Source organism: Alligator mississippiensis, chromosome 3 (assembly GCF_030867095.1).
Source record: "Alligator mississippiensis isolate rAllMis1 chromosome 3, rAllMis1, whole genome shotgun sequence".
Taxonomy (NCBI): Eukaryota; Metazoa; Chordata; order Crocodylia; family Alligatoridae; genus Alligator; species Alligator mississippiensis.
The window spans coordinates 183,484,130-183,499,197 of record NC_081826.1 but is presented as its reverse complement, the minus strand read 5'-3'; the positions used below and the strand labels follow the sequence as shown (position 1 = coordinate 183,499,197).

Genomic DNA, 15,068 nt, shown 5'->3' with positions numbered 1-15,068 from the left:
CAGATAACGCCCTGCTTTTGACTGTAGCTCCATTTAGCAAATGAAGAGTAGTGAGTTTGCTAAATTATGTGCCTATAATGTTTAAAATCACTGTGACAAACATTTTCAAAAACTCTCAGTTTCAGTTAAATAAAAGAACTAGACACCCCAGATATTTTTGTTTACAACTTTATATTATGTCTCATGACAAAGGAAAATTTCACATTGCAGATCTGAGCAGGTTGCCACAGAGTCTGGCAAAAACATAGGCCACATCCACATGAGCACGGATGTTTGTTTCCCTGGATACTCTTGTGCCATGCACTCTCTGGCGCAGGTTACCCTGGGTGGGGTAGGGAAGGCTGGCCCAGCCCCAGCAGCCTTATCTGGGATCCTGGGGGCCTCCCAGGGCTCCTGCCACTTGGAGCCTGGCTACCAGCTGGAGCATGCCTCTGGTTTTAGGCAATGCATGCTGTCCCTATGTGCACTGCCCCTCTTCCCCTCCCTTCCCCCTCCCAGGATTTTTTGACCCCAGAGTACTGTTAATTCTACTTCAAGAAGCAGGGGGGGTGGGCGGGGAAATGACAGCAAGTGTAGCACAAGACAAAATGGCAGATCTACTAACCTTTGAGAATAAGAGAACCACCACACAGAAAAGGGTAATTCAGGTAATTTTTAAACGTAATAAAACCCCATTCATAGCTTGCTATATTTCCATATTTAGACTAGAAACTATTTTCTTTTGACGTTTTTAACTTTATCAGATCAAATTACCTGTAGAATATGGGTTTTTATAATAATTAGTCTGATTTATATTATTTACATCAATGTAATTCAAGGGGTGCATCTACACATGTGCTTCACTGCAGAGTTGACTAATTAGTTCTGCAGTAAAGCTCTACAGTCTACACATGCTCTAGTATTGGGATGCAGTAAACTAATTAAATCTGGAACAGTACCATCCTAAGGCAGAATAACTTACTCCACTGAAACGCACGTGTAGACAGTGATAGAGGCTGGCTGGGGCACAAGAGTGCTAAAGTGCAAAGGCTGCCTGCCACCTAGCCCCACACTTTAGCACCCACCTGCCACAGCCAGCCCCTCAGCCACCTAACGCTGCCATCCAGAGCCTGGGGATGACCCCTTGGACCTCCTGCCAGCCCAGGGCTGCACTACGCCAGCTCAAAGTGCTGCAGTCCCTGACGCACATGTAAATGCTGTGCCCAGGAGCAGTTTTCCCTGATGCAAACTGCACCAGAGTTTATCACATTGCTTTAATGCCATGTGTAGTAGGGCTATGCAAAGCTTTGGTCACTGATTTGATTCAGTGGCTGAATCTCCTAATCAAAGTCAAATCAGGAGACCCTTTAATCCCTCTGAATTGACTCTTGACTTTAAGAAACGTTTATTCCAGGGAGGGTGACAAATGGAGGGCAGTAGAAATCGTGTACAGGTTGGCCTGAAGATCTGGGCCTCAAGGACAAGGCCCGGGCTCACGGCCTACAAGGCCTGCCTGTACACTCTAGACAAAAAAAACAAAAACATAAAGAACAAAAGGAGTATGTACATATACAGTTCTTGCCAGTGGGGATGGCCAGGGGGGGCCTCGGGACGTCAGGGGTCGGCCCACATGGACAAAACGCGAGGTCTCGGCTCACTGGATGCACCTCTGAGCAGCTGGTGGCGTCAAAGGGCTAGGAGCAGGCGTCCCGCCTCGACTCAGCACAGTGCCCCCTCAGCGGCCCAGCATTCCTCAAAGGTGGATACCGTCCACCAGAGGACTGCATGCTCGAATTCAAGCGAGAGGCGGACCCGCACCAGCAGATGGAAGAGCTGCAGGGTGTCATCTATCCCGGTCCCGGTGAGCCCACCAGGAAGTTGGCCAGGCTAACTGTGGCCCGCTTGGCTGCCCGGTACAAGAAAGAGTAGAGGTAGGTGTACTCTGAGAAGTTGAATCAGAACCCTCTAAATCAATTCAGAAAGATTGAATGATTCAGACGTAGACACGGCTTTAAATATTTTTTCTACATACCTCAAGGTACCAGGCAGCTCGTGAATGCTGAGATGGAATGTGCCACAGGAATGCAAGGGGGGTCCCCGGCACACTTGGCAGCAGACCCAGAAGTGGACAAGAAGCACTTCTGGTCCACTTCCAGGTCTGCCAGGGAGCGGGTGGGGGACCCCCCCCCCCACCGCCCGGCTTAGTGACTGGTGCCTCCTGGGTCTGGGCCCCGCCATGGCCAATCACCAATCTGGGGGGGCAGGAGGGGGTTCCCCTGCATGCTCAGTGGCAGATCCAGAAGTGAACCAGAAGTACTTCCAGTCCACTTCTGGGTTCACTGCCAAGCATGCTGGGGGGCTCCCCACGCTCCTGTGGGACATTCTATCCACCCTAGCATCATAGCGTTCACAAGCCATGCCTGCTACCTCGAAGTATGTAGAAAAAACATTTAAAGCTGTGTCTATGGCCGAATGGCTTATTCTTCAAATCGACGTCAAATCTTCAGATTCAGATTCAGCCGAATCAAATCAAGACAGTGATCCAATCAACAAATCAAAACACTGTCTGCAATTCAGGCCGAATCCAAATTGAATACAGCCCATTTCACACACCCTAATGTGTAGATGCACCCAAGAGTAAGTACACTGCCGCCCATGGAGTTCCAATGGTGCAAAGCCTGGAGTGAATTGGAATCGGGACCAGTATCATCTGAAAAAAAAAATAAACAAAAAACATTTTAATTGTGTTTTGTTGACATAGGGTAATATCCATTTGTATATCTATCTTATTAAATCTTTAAAAAATCTTTTAATATCTAACATAATTTGCTTCTTAAACAGCTTACTTGCTGCGTTTCACTCAGTCTAAACAATGAAAAATATCGTTTAGTCTCACTTACATTTCCAACCAGCTTGCTGTAGTTTTTGAATGTTCAACATTTATACAACAATATTTTTAATGTAAAAATTTTCTTCCTTTGGAACTAAAAGTTATGGGAATCTTTACATAAAGCTATATATATTTTCAACCCTAAATTTGGAGGCAATATGACCTCCTAAAAAGAAATTGTCCTTTTTAACCTCTTGAGACAAACTCTTCCTTATGTCTTCTATAGTATAAAGCTTTGATTTTTTTTTTCTTATACTATATGATGACATATGCTGTGATATGGGCAGATACAAAAATCTTTTGAGGAACCTCAACTTTTAAATACAGTGATATAGTAGTAATTTTGCAAAGTTATATTGATGCTTTTGTTATTAAAAGCTACTTGCTAAAAAGGATAATTTCCACAAAACATTCTCCTGTTCACCCCTTACTTCACACAGTTCACTTACAAGCTTCTGAAGGATAATTACTGCAGACTTGTCAGCATTGGCGATGCGTAGGGGGTGCACGTGCACCCCCTGAGATTGGCTGCTGCTAGTGGCGTCTGCAGGTGGTGGCTGCTCACCGCTCACCACTCCCCCACCCCCTCCCACCCGCTGATGCTGCTGGCAGCATCTGCAGGTGGTTACTAATCACCACTTGGCACTCACCACCCACCCACCCTTGCTGCTGACACCACCATGGCCGCGTGCGGATGGTCCTCACTTGGCCCTCCCTCGCTGTCAACACGGCTGCCACTGCTGCCAGTGGGTGGTCGCCGTGCCCCCCAGCCTCAGGATGCATGAGGCGTTCATGCTTGTCAGAAACCTTAAATTTAATTGTAAATATCTATAACCTAAATTTTCATTTTATTTTTGTTAGTAATAATTAGCAAGTTACTGACCTGGGGGCTTTCTTTTGATTTGGAAATTTGTCTTTGCACACCCAATTATGTCTTATGACAACTTTGATGCAGTCTTTTGGCATATGAACTAATATATATTTGTGTCAAACATGATAGAGATGGCAGCAGAGAGATTTTGCCAATACTATCTAAAACTAAAGGATTTCTAGGTTAGACTATTATGCATATGTGTTAAGAGGTCTTCTTTAGCTTGGCAGCCATCATTCCTCCAGATCATGGTGTACCTGCAAGCACATTCACCTAGACAAGAGTATGGAGGAGTGGAGGCTGCTTTAGACATACCATTCCCCTTTAAACCACGGAAACGGGGTCCAAATGCTGGACTAAGTCTGGACATTCAGTGCCTCAATGGTTGTATCTTCTGCCAACGAGCAAGAGATTAGAGTTTCTGCTGACTGCATAAAGCCTCAGCAAGGGTGTGTTTCTATCAGGGTAATGGCTTTTAGCCTTCAACAAAGGCCCTATACTGATCTTACTCAGGAAGTTACGATATTGTAGTACGGCAAAAGCTGTGTTAACCGGCACCTTATTAGCCGGAAAACTCTATTAACCAGCATCCGAGGGACACGGCAAAAGTGAAACTGGCAGTATCGCTTCTGGGTTTCACCACCGCCGCAAGCAGAGTTCTTGCCACTTCTTTGGCCCGCAGCCCAGGGTAAAGCAGCCTGCACGGGGCAAAGCAGCCTGCACAGGACCTCCCTCCCTGTCCCCCAGACACTGATGCCAGTGAGTGCACCAGACGGTGCATATTTGATTAACTGGAATATATGATTAACCGGCATCCCCCAGTCCTGGGAGATGCCAGATAACAGAGCTTTTACTGTATTTTGTAGAAGCTACCCCATGAGTAGGCATCATACCTCACCATGTTGCTACCAAGCCCTCCAGTCAGGTGTAGTTTATGGTCAGACCCAGGAACCTGAATCTAGCTTCCAGTTAATACACAAACATAATTTCTGCAGGTGCCATGCACTGCTAGGCACCAAAAAGAGAGCCTCTTTAAAGTTATATCAGATCAATAAACTATTTCATTTCAAATGTCCAAGATGTATGCTGAATTCATGCTGGCATGTTGAAAATATCCACAGACCATTTTCAGCCATGAACTGTAATGGCTTGGAATGAGGAGGTCAGTGATCTGTGTTGGTGATCTTGGATATTACATCACAAAAACATGTTTCTCATGTCTAGGTGCAGTGGCTGGTCCTGTTTCTACCAACAGTTAAGTATACAGGGTAAACTAGTCCTCTGGATTGGACTTTTCAGGTACATAAGGTATCAGCCTAATTCTGCCTATGCTTGTAAAGTGTATATAATAAATGTTCCCAAAAGCAAAGAACAAAATGACACTGCCATTTCTCAAACACTACTTCTGACCCATATATTTTGTTCTATTCCAGGTACGTGTCATTGTTTCAACTCTTCACATGGTTCCGTGTGGAGTTTTTTTTTTTTTAATTTCTTAAAGCAGTGGTTCTCAACCACTTTTTAGACTCGAGGCACCTTTCCACAAATGCCACTCTGCTTCCAAAAATGCTCTCTGCTTTCATTCATTTTTGACTGTGCAAAAATAAGAGATTGCAAAGTACTCAGAAAGACCCCAACAGGACAGACTGGTTTTGACCCTGTGGATTCCTATTTGAAATCCCTGGGTTGATCTTGTGAATCATGTGCATGTTTGCACACCTCACAGGGCTGATGTTGTGTGATGCCCTTCAAAGAATCTCACAGCACCCCAGAGTGCTACAGCACCTTGGTCAGGGGCAGATCCATGGGAGTGCAGTGGTACAGTTGCAACCTCCTTCCCCCCTCCCACTTTGGTTCCTGCTCCACCCAAAGTTTAAAACCAACTGCCTGGCAGTGGCAGCAGCATTTCTAGTCCAGCAGCAATGAGGGAGTCATTGGATTTCATGGCTCATTACTTATCTGATTCCCCCTAAACTCTTTATTCTGCAGGTGTTAAGGACCCTCTCTCCTTTTTTAATGATCTTGATGTTCCAACAACGAACCTATTCTTTCTTCTGCAATTCCACTGTCTATTAGCTGCTCCTGGTCATGTAGGTCCCATTTCACAGCCCTGCAGACTGTATTTAACTCCAGTTAATGCATTAAGTCAAGTGTGGAAATAACTTGCCATGAAGCACTGGATGCACTGCCAAGATGGCTCCAGAAGGCTCAGTTTTGTTTGATACATGTGAAAGAGATTTACATAGAATTTGAATGACTACAGGACTAAAGGAACCACATGTTCAGATTATTATTGCCTCACTTGTGTTTGATCTAGCAAATCAATGCAAGTTGTAATACACTTATAATTGTTCTTGGTTTGATCTGAAATGGGAGAACCCAACCCTAAGCCCCTGGCATATTCATAAAGCTTCTAGTTTCTTTCAGGTTCATCTTGCCCAGTTTCCTGTCATGCAGGATAGACTTGTCTGAGGGCCAGTAGGCATTATCCAGTGTCTTCTGCTTGGTGTCCACCCTTGGCACACTAGTTATTACCCTTGGATCTTCACTTCTGTCCCTGCTTTCATTATGATTTGTCCCAAGTAATCAATAGCATGTCTCTAGTGCCCCCAGTACTAAAGGGGGCTTATAGTTTCCTTGGTGAGCACCTGGGCCCATATTTTGTCCTGATGTATTAAAACTCCTGTCATGTAGAATGGACCTGATTCAGGGCCAGTGGGCACCATCCACTGTGTTCGGCTTGGTGTCCCCTCTTGGCATACTAGTTTTAAATGCCTGACCCTCACTGCCATCCTTGTTATGTCTTTAGTTGTCCGAAGCATTTAGATGTTGCCTATCTAGTAACCTCCCTTTCTAAGGGAGGCTTGTTTCCCTCTGGGCATTGGCTCAGGGCTCCTAGGCAACAACTAGGCCTGTCATGCAGGTGGATTTGTTTGAGAGCCAGTGGGCACTGTCTGGTGTGCTCTGTTTGGTGTCCTCCCTCCATGCACTCATTCTGAACCTTTGACCTCTGCTCCCATCCCTGTTATGCTTTCAGATGGCCCAAGGAATCAATTATATCTTTAGTGGCTTCCCCTTAAGGAAGGTTTATAGTACTACTTGATGGGTATCAGCCCATGCAAAAAAGGTGCCAAGTAACGTGGGGCCTCTGTAGGACACACTAGGAAATCTGGTCATCTCACCTGACGGTAAAGCAACAATTTCTTTGCCTCCGTATTTCTGAGGAGGGACCTGGAGATCTCCCCCACTGCCCCCCCCCCCCCGAGGGCCCTGTGGGTGGCACACCCAGGCCTAGGATTAATGAGGACCTTGTCAGGGAAATTCTGGAGGGACTAGATGTATTTAAATCCGCAGGTCCTGATGATCTCCATCCCGGAGTGCTGAAGGAACTAGCTGGGGTCATTGCGGGACCTCTGGCACAGCTCTACGAGGACTCATGGTGCTCGGGCAATGTGCTGGAGGACTGGAAAAGGGCCAATGTGGTCCCCATCTTCAAAAAAGGGAGGAAGGAGGACCCAGGAAACTATAGGCCCGTGAGTCTTACCTCGGTCCTGGGGAAGCTTTTCGAAAGAATTATCCTGGCATATGTCCAGGAAGGGCCAGCAGGGGATGTTATGCTCAGGGGCAGCCAGCATGAGTTCATTAGGGGCAGGTCTTGTCAAACCAACCTGGTGGCCTTCTATGACCAGGTCACCAAGTCCTTGGATGCAGGTGTCGCAGTGGATATAGTCTTTCCGGACTTCAGGAAGGCCTTCGACATGGTCTCTCACCCCATTCTCAGTAAGAAACTAGGAGACAGTGTTGTTGATGCCTCCGCGGTCAGATGGGTCACTAACTGGCTGGAGGGCCGCACCCAGAGGGTGGTGGTGGATGGGTCTTATCGACCTGGAGGGATGTGGGCACTGGGGTTCCCCAGGGCTCAGTCCTCAGACCCGCACTATTCAACATCTTCATCAGTGACTTGGGCGAGGGGGTAGAAAGCACCCTGTTCAAGTTCACAGATGACACTAAGATGTGAGGGGAAGTGGGTACGCTAGTAGGAAGGAACAGGCTGCAAGCAGATCTAGACAGGATACAGGGGTGGGCCGAAGAAAACAGGATGGGGTTCAACACTGACAAGTGCAGGGTACTGCACCTGGGGAGGAAGAACCAGCAGCACACTTACAGGCTGGGGAACTCCCTTCTTGTCAGCGCTGAGACAGAAAAGAATCTTGGAGTCATCATTGATGCCACAATGAACATGGGCCGACAGTGTGGGGACGCGGTCAGGAAAGCTAACCACACCTTGTCGTGCATCCACAGATGCATCTCAAGCAGGTCCAAGGAGGTGATCCTCCCCCTCTATGCGGCACTGGTCAGGCTACAGTTGGAGTACTGCATCCAGTTCTGGGCGCTGCACTTCAGGAGGGATGTGGCCAATATGGAGAGGGTCCAAAGGAGGGCCACCCGCACGATCAGGAGTCAGCAGGGCAGGCCCTACGAGAAGAGGCTGAGAGACCTGAACCTGTTCAGCCTCCACAAGAGAAAACTGAGAGGGGATCTAGTGGCAGTCTACAAACTAGTCAAGGGGGACCAGCAGGCACTGGGAGAGTCCCTGTTCCCCCGAGCAATCCCGGGACTTACAAGAAACAACGGACACAAGCTAGCAGAGAGTAGTTTCAGGCTAGACATTAGGAAGTGCTATTTCACTGTCAGGGTGGCTAGGATTTGGAACCAACTTCCAAAAGAAGTGGTGCTGGCTCCTACCCTGGGGGTCTTTAAAAGGAGGCTGGACGAACATCTGGCCGGGGTTGTTTGACCCCAGTACTCTTTCCTGCCATGGCAGGGGGTCGAACTAGATGATCTCCTCAGGTCCCTTCTGACCCTACCAACTATGAAACTATGAAAATGGTATAACAAACAGGCCTATCACATAGTGCTCTGCTGGCTTCTTAGACTCATTAGGGTGCCAGTAAGCATTTTCTAGTGTGCTAGACTCAGTGTGACCCCTCCATGCACTCATTTTTAACCTATGACCTTTACTCCTGTCCCTGCTTTGTTCTACTGTTGTCCCAAGTAATCAGTTGACACATATCCAATAGTCCTCTCTATTAACGATGGGGGTGGGGGCCTAAGGTCTATGTCCCCAATATGTGTCAAACAGGCCTGTCGCACAGTGGCAGACAGTGGATGCTGAAAGGGAGAGTGAACTGGGGATAACCAGGCATCGTTTTTTTTTCCCTCCACCATTCCTCTCTCATGGACAGCTTTCAGTATTTGAGGTCTAGGAAGTTCTGGTGCAGAGGCTGTGCCCCTCACTCCAGTGCTCAGTAGCCCCTTTCCCCCAAGAATTTCTCATCCTTTTTCTTTTAATGGGGCTAAACTGTCAGCTTCCCCCACATCTAGTGGCAAGGAGCCCCACACCTGAATGATTTGCTGTGTGAAAAAGAATTCCCTGTTGTTCCTTTCAAACTCCTTGACAATATGTAACGTGGTGTGCATATTGCCACAGCTACAGTGACTGCCCGTGGCTAAGTCCTGTGGCAGACAGCAGGACCTGTGTATGTCCACAGACGATGCTGTCCTGAGCTAAACTACTGGTGGAAGGGTTATGAGTTGAAGTTTGAGTGTGGGCCCAGAGACTCAACCATGAAATGTGTCCCTGGTGAGCATGAGGAAACTTTTTTTTTCATCTTGACACATGGCAGGATGTGATGGGCCCCAAAACACATTGGACCAGTGCTGGGGCTGTAAGCTGCAAGCCACTGTGTCTCATTTTGGCATGCTATGCCAAGCCCCATATTTTAGGCCCACGCATCAATCGGACAACTCATAGCGTCTCCAAGCAAGGGGAATTCTGTGTGACCTAAATGTGGGGGGGGGGGGGGGGCGTTTTTGATTTTGGGGTAGCCAAGACAGTTGAAGGCTGAGCAGTAAGGAAACCAGCAAAAATTATGCACGTGCCAACTGACTTTCAAACTTAGTACCTGCTAGTGTCATTTTGTGATGCCTCCCTCCCCCCAGCCAGCTTGCAAACAAAGTTCACAAAAGAACCCAATGCTAGGTCCTCCCAGAAAAACCTGTTGTGTTGTTATTGAGGGGGATGTACCACCCCCTGCACTCCCCTATTCAATGTCCTAGCTCTGCTGAGAATCCTGGCTGCAAAGGGATGGGAAGATAGAAAGGACCTCAGGCGATCAGCTAGAGTCCAGCATTTTTCAACCCATGGTTGCAACCCAAAAGCTGGTTGCAAGAATACATGAAAGGGTCATGAACAAAGTTTTAAAATGGATTCTCCTTTAAAGGAGAAAAATGTGGGAAATGGTGGCTTTTCCCTTGCAGGATGGCAGAGCTCCAGCCTACGAGGGGCTGCTTGGGGGCCCCCTCTGTCCCACACGATGGGGGGCAAGGGACAGGGGTCAGGAGTGAAGGTCACTGGGTCAGGACTGGCCATTAATGTATACAAGTGGGTCCGGGTACAAAACAGGTTGAGAACCACTGAGCTAGACTGACCCCCTGCTTGGAGCAGGATGAGCCCCAACTAGATCATCCCAGCCAAGGCTGTCTTAACAGACTCTAAGGACAGAGACTCCCCAACCTCTCTGGGGCCTGTTTCCATGCTTCCCTCCCCTTCTTGTGAGGAAGGCTTCCCTCTTAGCTATCCTCAGCTGCCCCATTGGGTGCATGCCAGAGCCAAGTGGGTCCTCCTACCCCCCAGCACTCAGCCTCCAGGCTGGAGCCCCCGGTGCCTTTGGCCCTCTCGGCTTTCATTAGTTTAGCAAGGACTTAGTCCCCTCCATCCCGCCCACACGGGGCTTGAAATCCAAAGCACACTGATCTAGCCCTTCCTGCCCCTACCCCGCAGTGTTGCCAGGTCTTAAATATGAAATGATTGTATTGGAAGCTCAAAAGTATTGTATTTGCTATTTTATTTGCTGAAAAAGTATGTATGCTACACTGAAAAACATGCAAATTAGTATGAAAATAAGTCATTTTCTTATTTACTTTATACTGTTCACCAGAAGTCCCAAGAGTGAGTGAGAACTGGGTCATCAGAGTTGAAGTGTTTCTTTATTTTGGGGGCAGCAGCCGTGAGCAAGTGCTGACAGCCAGGTCAGAAGTCAGTTAAGATTCCCTGAGAGTGACTTTGGTTTTGCACATGCTGCATCAATAGGGTGCCTCAGAAACTATCCTACATTTTGGGGGTGTTGGTGTAAGGCCACAGGCAGACCAGATTCTTTAGGCAGATGTGATGACTTTTATTAGACCAACTAAATTGTTGGTGAAATTGTTTTTTGCAAGCTTTCAGGCACAAATACTCTTCTTCATAGATTGTAAGGCCGGGGAAGATCATCTGGTCCAGCCCCCTGCACCAAGCAGGAAAGATAACTGGAGGTCAGGTGATCCCAGCAATGGCAGTCCAGTCTCTTCTTGAAGAGTTACAGGGTAGGTGACTGCACCACCTCTGGGGGGAGCTTATTCCACAGTCCGGACACCCTAACTGTGAAGACGTTTTTCCTCATGTTGAGCCTGAATCAATCTTCCAGGAGTTTGTGGCCACTACTCCTGTTTTTCCCCTCAGGTGCCCTGCTGCAGAGTTGTTCACCGAGCCCCTGATGTACTCTGCTACCAGGTCCCCTCTCTTCAGGCAGAGGGAGAGTCTGAAGGAGAGCTTGCAAAGAAGAATTTCCCCAAGGAGTGAATTGCTCTAATAAAAGCTATCATGTCTTTCCAAAGACCCTGCTCTGCCTAGCCCGCGCTTTGGCTGCCTCAGTCTGACGCAGGGTGGTTGTGCCCGAGAGCCTGCAGAGAACATTTTCCCCATCTATCTGGTTGGTCTTATAAAAGACACCGCATCTACCCACGGAGCTGTACGTCTTGCACACTTGTACTGTGGATGGTACAAGGGTGGAAATGATTGCACAAATGCGATCATGCTTGGAGCCCCGCACCACTGGCAGCAAGCGGAGGGAGGGGGGAGGGAGTGAGCCTGCTCTCCCGGCATTACGGTACAAGGGCTGTCCCCGCTCGGTCCACCTGCCGGGGCGGGTTTCCCGTCGCAGCGCTCGGGGCCGGGCCGGGCGGGCGGGCCCCGGGCGGCGGCGGTCACCTGCCCGCAGCAGGCGCTCGGCAGGGAGCGGCCGGGCATGCCGGAGCAGCCGCCTCCGCCCCCGCCGCGCCCCGGGCAGCCCGCGTCATGGAGGAGCCGGCCCTGCCGGAGTTGCGCGACGTGGAGCAGAAGCTGGGGCGCAAAGTGCCCGAGAGCCTGGCGCGCTCCCTGCGCGGGGAGGACCTGCCCGCCTGGGGCCGGGGCCACGACCGCGACCGCCTCGCCCTGCCTGCGGCCGCGGGTCCCGGCGCCGCCAGGCTTAGCTCCAGCGCCCTGGAGAGGCTGGAGACCAAAGTTCACCTCCTCAAGCAGGAGATGGTAAGGCTGAGCGCTCCCCTCCCTCCCTCTCTCTCTCCCTCCCGAGGCTTCCTGCCGCCTCTCCCCCCTGGCCGCATTCAGGATCCCAGGCTGGGTCATCTCATGCAGCCCCTGCCCGACCTGCCCGTGCCAGCCAAGGCTGCCTGCCCCGCTCCTCAGTCGCCAGGGCTGGAGACTCCCCGCTCTCTCGGCAGCCGGCTCCAATGCCTGACCACCCGGGCCCTCAGAAAGATCCTCCTCATCTCCCAGTCCTCCTTGCCCCTATTCCAGCCACTCTCCATAATCACCCTTCAGGTGTTTGATGTGTTCATTGGCATCTGCTAACCCTAAACCAAGGCCAGGCCGGCTGCCTCCCTTGGACTTTGCTTCACCACCAGTCACTTGGCCTTCAGGTGCCTGCTCTGTCACCTAATACCTGTTAGCTTCCCCTGCCACCACCTCCTTTTCCTGGTGTCCCTGCCATATGAGGACAGCAGTGTGACATGGAGGAGGGGGGCTTCTCTGAGCAGGGGCAGTGTTACTCAGGCTTTCAATGACAGAGGAGCTGCAGGGGGGGCTGAGCCCCCCATAAGAGACAAGAGCCCCCCTGTAAGATTTAAAAACCATAACCTGGGGGGTCTCTGGTTTTATTAGGGCATCATGATGGGCAGCCCAATTATTTTTGTGGACCCCCTCCTCCCCCCAAGAGACAAAGTGTAATTCAGACCCTGGTGTTAATGATGCATATGCCTCTGGGGTGCACCTGCTTTATACTTGGACCTAGTAGGGACATATGTAGCACCCTGATTGGCCTCTAGAAACACTCTGGTATGGATAAGGCTTTGCTGAACTTCTCTCCCCAGCGGCTTTTCCTGGCTGGCAAAGATGCTATGGATCTTCAGGCCACCCTTCAGTTGGTTTCCCTCACCCACCCACACAAAGGCTGCCTGCAAACAACATGCTCTTTAATCTGCCCAGGTCACAGCAGTACAGCTAAATACATGCCCATTTCCTTTCTAGAAAAGAAGCTCCTGGCATCCTTGCTACTGGAGGTGGAGCCCTTTCCCACCCCTACATTGGTTTTATAATCACAGGCTTGTGATCATGGCCCTTCAAGGCACCCAGGTTAAGGGCGTACATCACAAAAGTTTCTATAATGCATAAACAACCTATAAGATAGCTCCTTAATATTTGATCACAATTATATCGTATCACCAAGGTGCTACTGGAAAAAGTTGACAGGATACTGCTTATCCACTGAAGAGATTTCCTACCTCTCCCTCCCCTTCTCATGTGGCTTTGAGGACATGTGTGTCATTTGCTGTTAGCTGGCAGAATGACAGATCATCCATGGTATTTAGGTAGCTTACATGCATCTTTTTTAATTACCCCTAAATGTCAATAGTTAAATATTTTAGCACATTGGTCAGCCCCATTCTGTATATTGCCAGTCTGTACTATCATTGCTTGATGTTAATGCCTATTTAATACCTGTTGTAAAGGACATCTCGAGGCCAAAATAGTGCCCTGTCTTCACAGTGATTCAGTTGTGTAAAGACTTTAACCTTCACAGGTCTATTTATTTATAAAAGGAGTGCTCCAGAATCTCGCTGTCTGTATGCTAGCACACACATTTATGATTTGACAGAGTGGCTGTTTGACTATGGTCTACCATTGGCCCACGCTTTAGTTATTTGTTTTTCAAATTGTCCCAGGTATAGTATGACAGGTGTTATGCACCAGGTAAACCAACTCTACCATGAATTTAATTTCTAGAGTTTCTTTACCATAGGTTTTACTTTAAAAATGTGAAATTTTCAAAAAGAAAATAGTGAGTATTCTTTTTAACATTTTGTTAAACTCTAATGACAGTTATACCACTGTAAATGGGGAATAACCCCAAACTATATGCACAGTAAACTTAATTGCATCAGAGGAGCCAATCTGTATGGGCAGAGGTATTAAGTGCATAAATAAGTAACAAAATGTTGTAGTACCTCTTTGTACCACTTATAATGCAGTTTTTAAGTAAACTTTGTTGCATCTGTGTTGTGTGTGTTGACCTGCATAACTCTCTTGATTGAGAAAAGAACTGTTTGGTTAAAAAAATATCAGTTCCTACTGAGAGAGTCTGACTATTTTAAGCATAGCTATTTTGATATATGCAGAGCTATCACTCTTGCTTTGAATGTGGTTTACAAAGCATGTTCCAACCAAGTTTGTTTTTGCTTCATTTATTATAAGGATCCCTATGAAGCAATGTCAAATTGCTATGTGAACTATTTGTTTTGTTTGTTTTTTATGAGGAAACAAAGGATGCAAATTAAAATTCAGTTGTGCTGCATCAGAGTTGTGAAACGATAGAGCTACTCTGAAAGAACAAGATATAAAGTGAGTAGGTTATAGAGCACAATGAAACTAATCTGGCTTTAATGAGATTAAGTAGGTGCCATACACCCGTATTCCTATCCAGCAGTATAAGCAGGGTCAGATAAGAAAGAAAATTAGGACATGACCTTGCCATTCCTTCCGATTTAATTCCCATCTTACTGTCCTCACCCCTACCCCTTCTTTCCTTCATCCTCCTCATCTTTAAGAACAAAAAACAGTAGCAACATCTGTTTGAATACAGAAGGAAGCAGCTTTATATATAGACTCACTGTATATGATGTAGTTATTCTACCAAGTTTCTGGATGCTCAAGCATGTTCCAGTATGAGCATGCCTGAAGAGGGGGAAGAAAATGGTTGTGTGTGTCTCTCAACTGTCACTTCCATAATGCATGTTTTTTGGTCACGCTCAATTTGCCACAAGCAGGCTTTCCTTTAAAATGGTGCTGTTAACTGGGAACTACAGCACTTTACTCACAGCTACTTTAGGTCTGTGCCTCCTTTCCTCATTTTTTTCCAGAGTTGTCAACAGTCACTGCAAAACCATAATTAA

The 15,068-nt window shown here is 48.0% G+C and overlaps 1 protein-coding gene and 1 long non-coding RNA gene across 2 annotated transcripts in view; one reads left to right on the top strand and one right to left on the bottom strand.

Annotated features, from left to right (window-relative positions):
• Nucleotides 1-1,991: 1,991 nt before the first annotated feature.
• LOC132249484 (uncharacterized) overlaps nt 1,992-15,068 on the bottom strand; it is a 207,066-nt gene continuing 193,989 nt past the window's right edge. The window contains exon 3 of the long non-coding RNA XR_009460959.1: nt 1,992-2,689. This is a non-coding gene — a long non-coding RNA (uncharacterized LOC132249484). The remainder of the gene's footprint in view (nt 2,690-15,068) is intronic.
• LURAP1L (leucine rich adaptor protein 1 like) overlaps nt 11,797-15,068 on the top strand; it is a 30,107-nt gene continuing 26,835 nt past the window's right edge. The window contains exon 1 of the mRNA XM_006258271.4: nt 11,797-12,147. Coding sequence (XP_006258333.1) covers nt 11,917-12,147 — 231 coding nt within the window. The 5' untranslated portion in view covers nt 11,797-11,916. The remainder of the gene's footprint in view (nt 12,148-15,068) is intronic.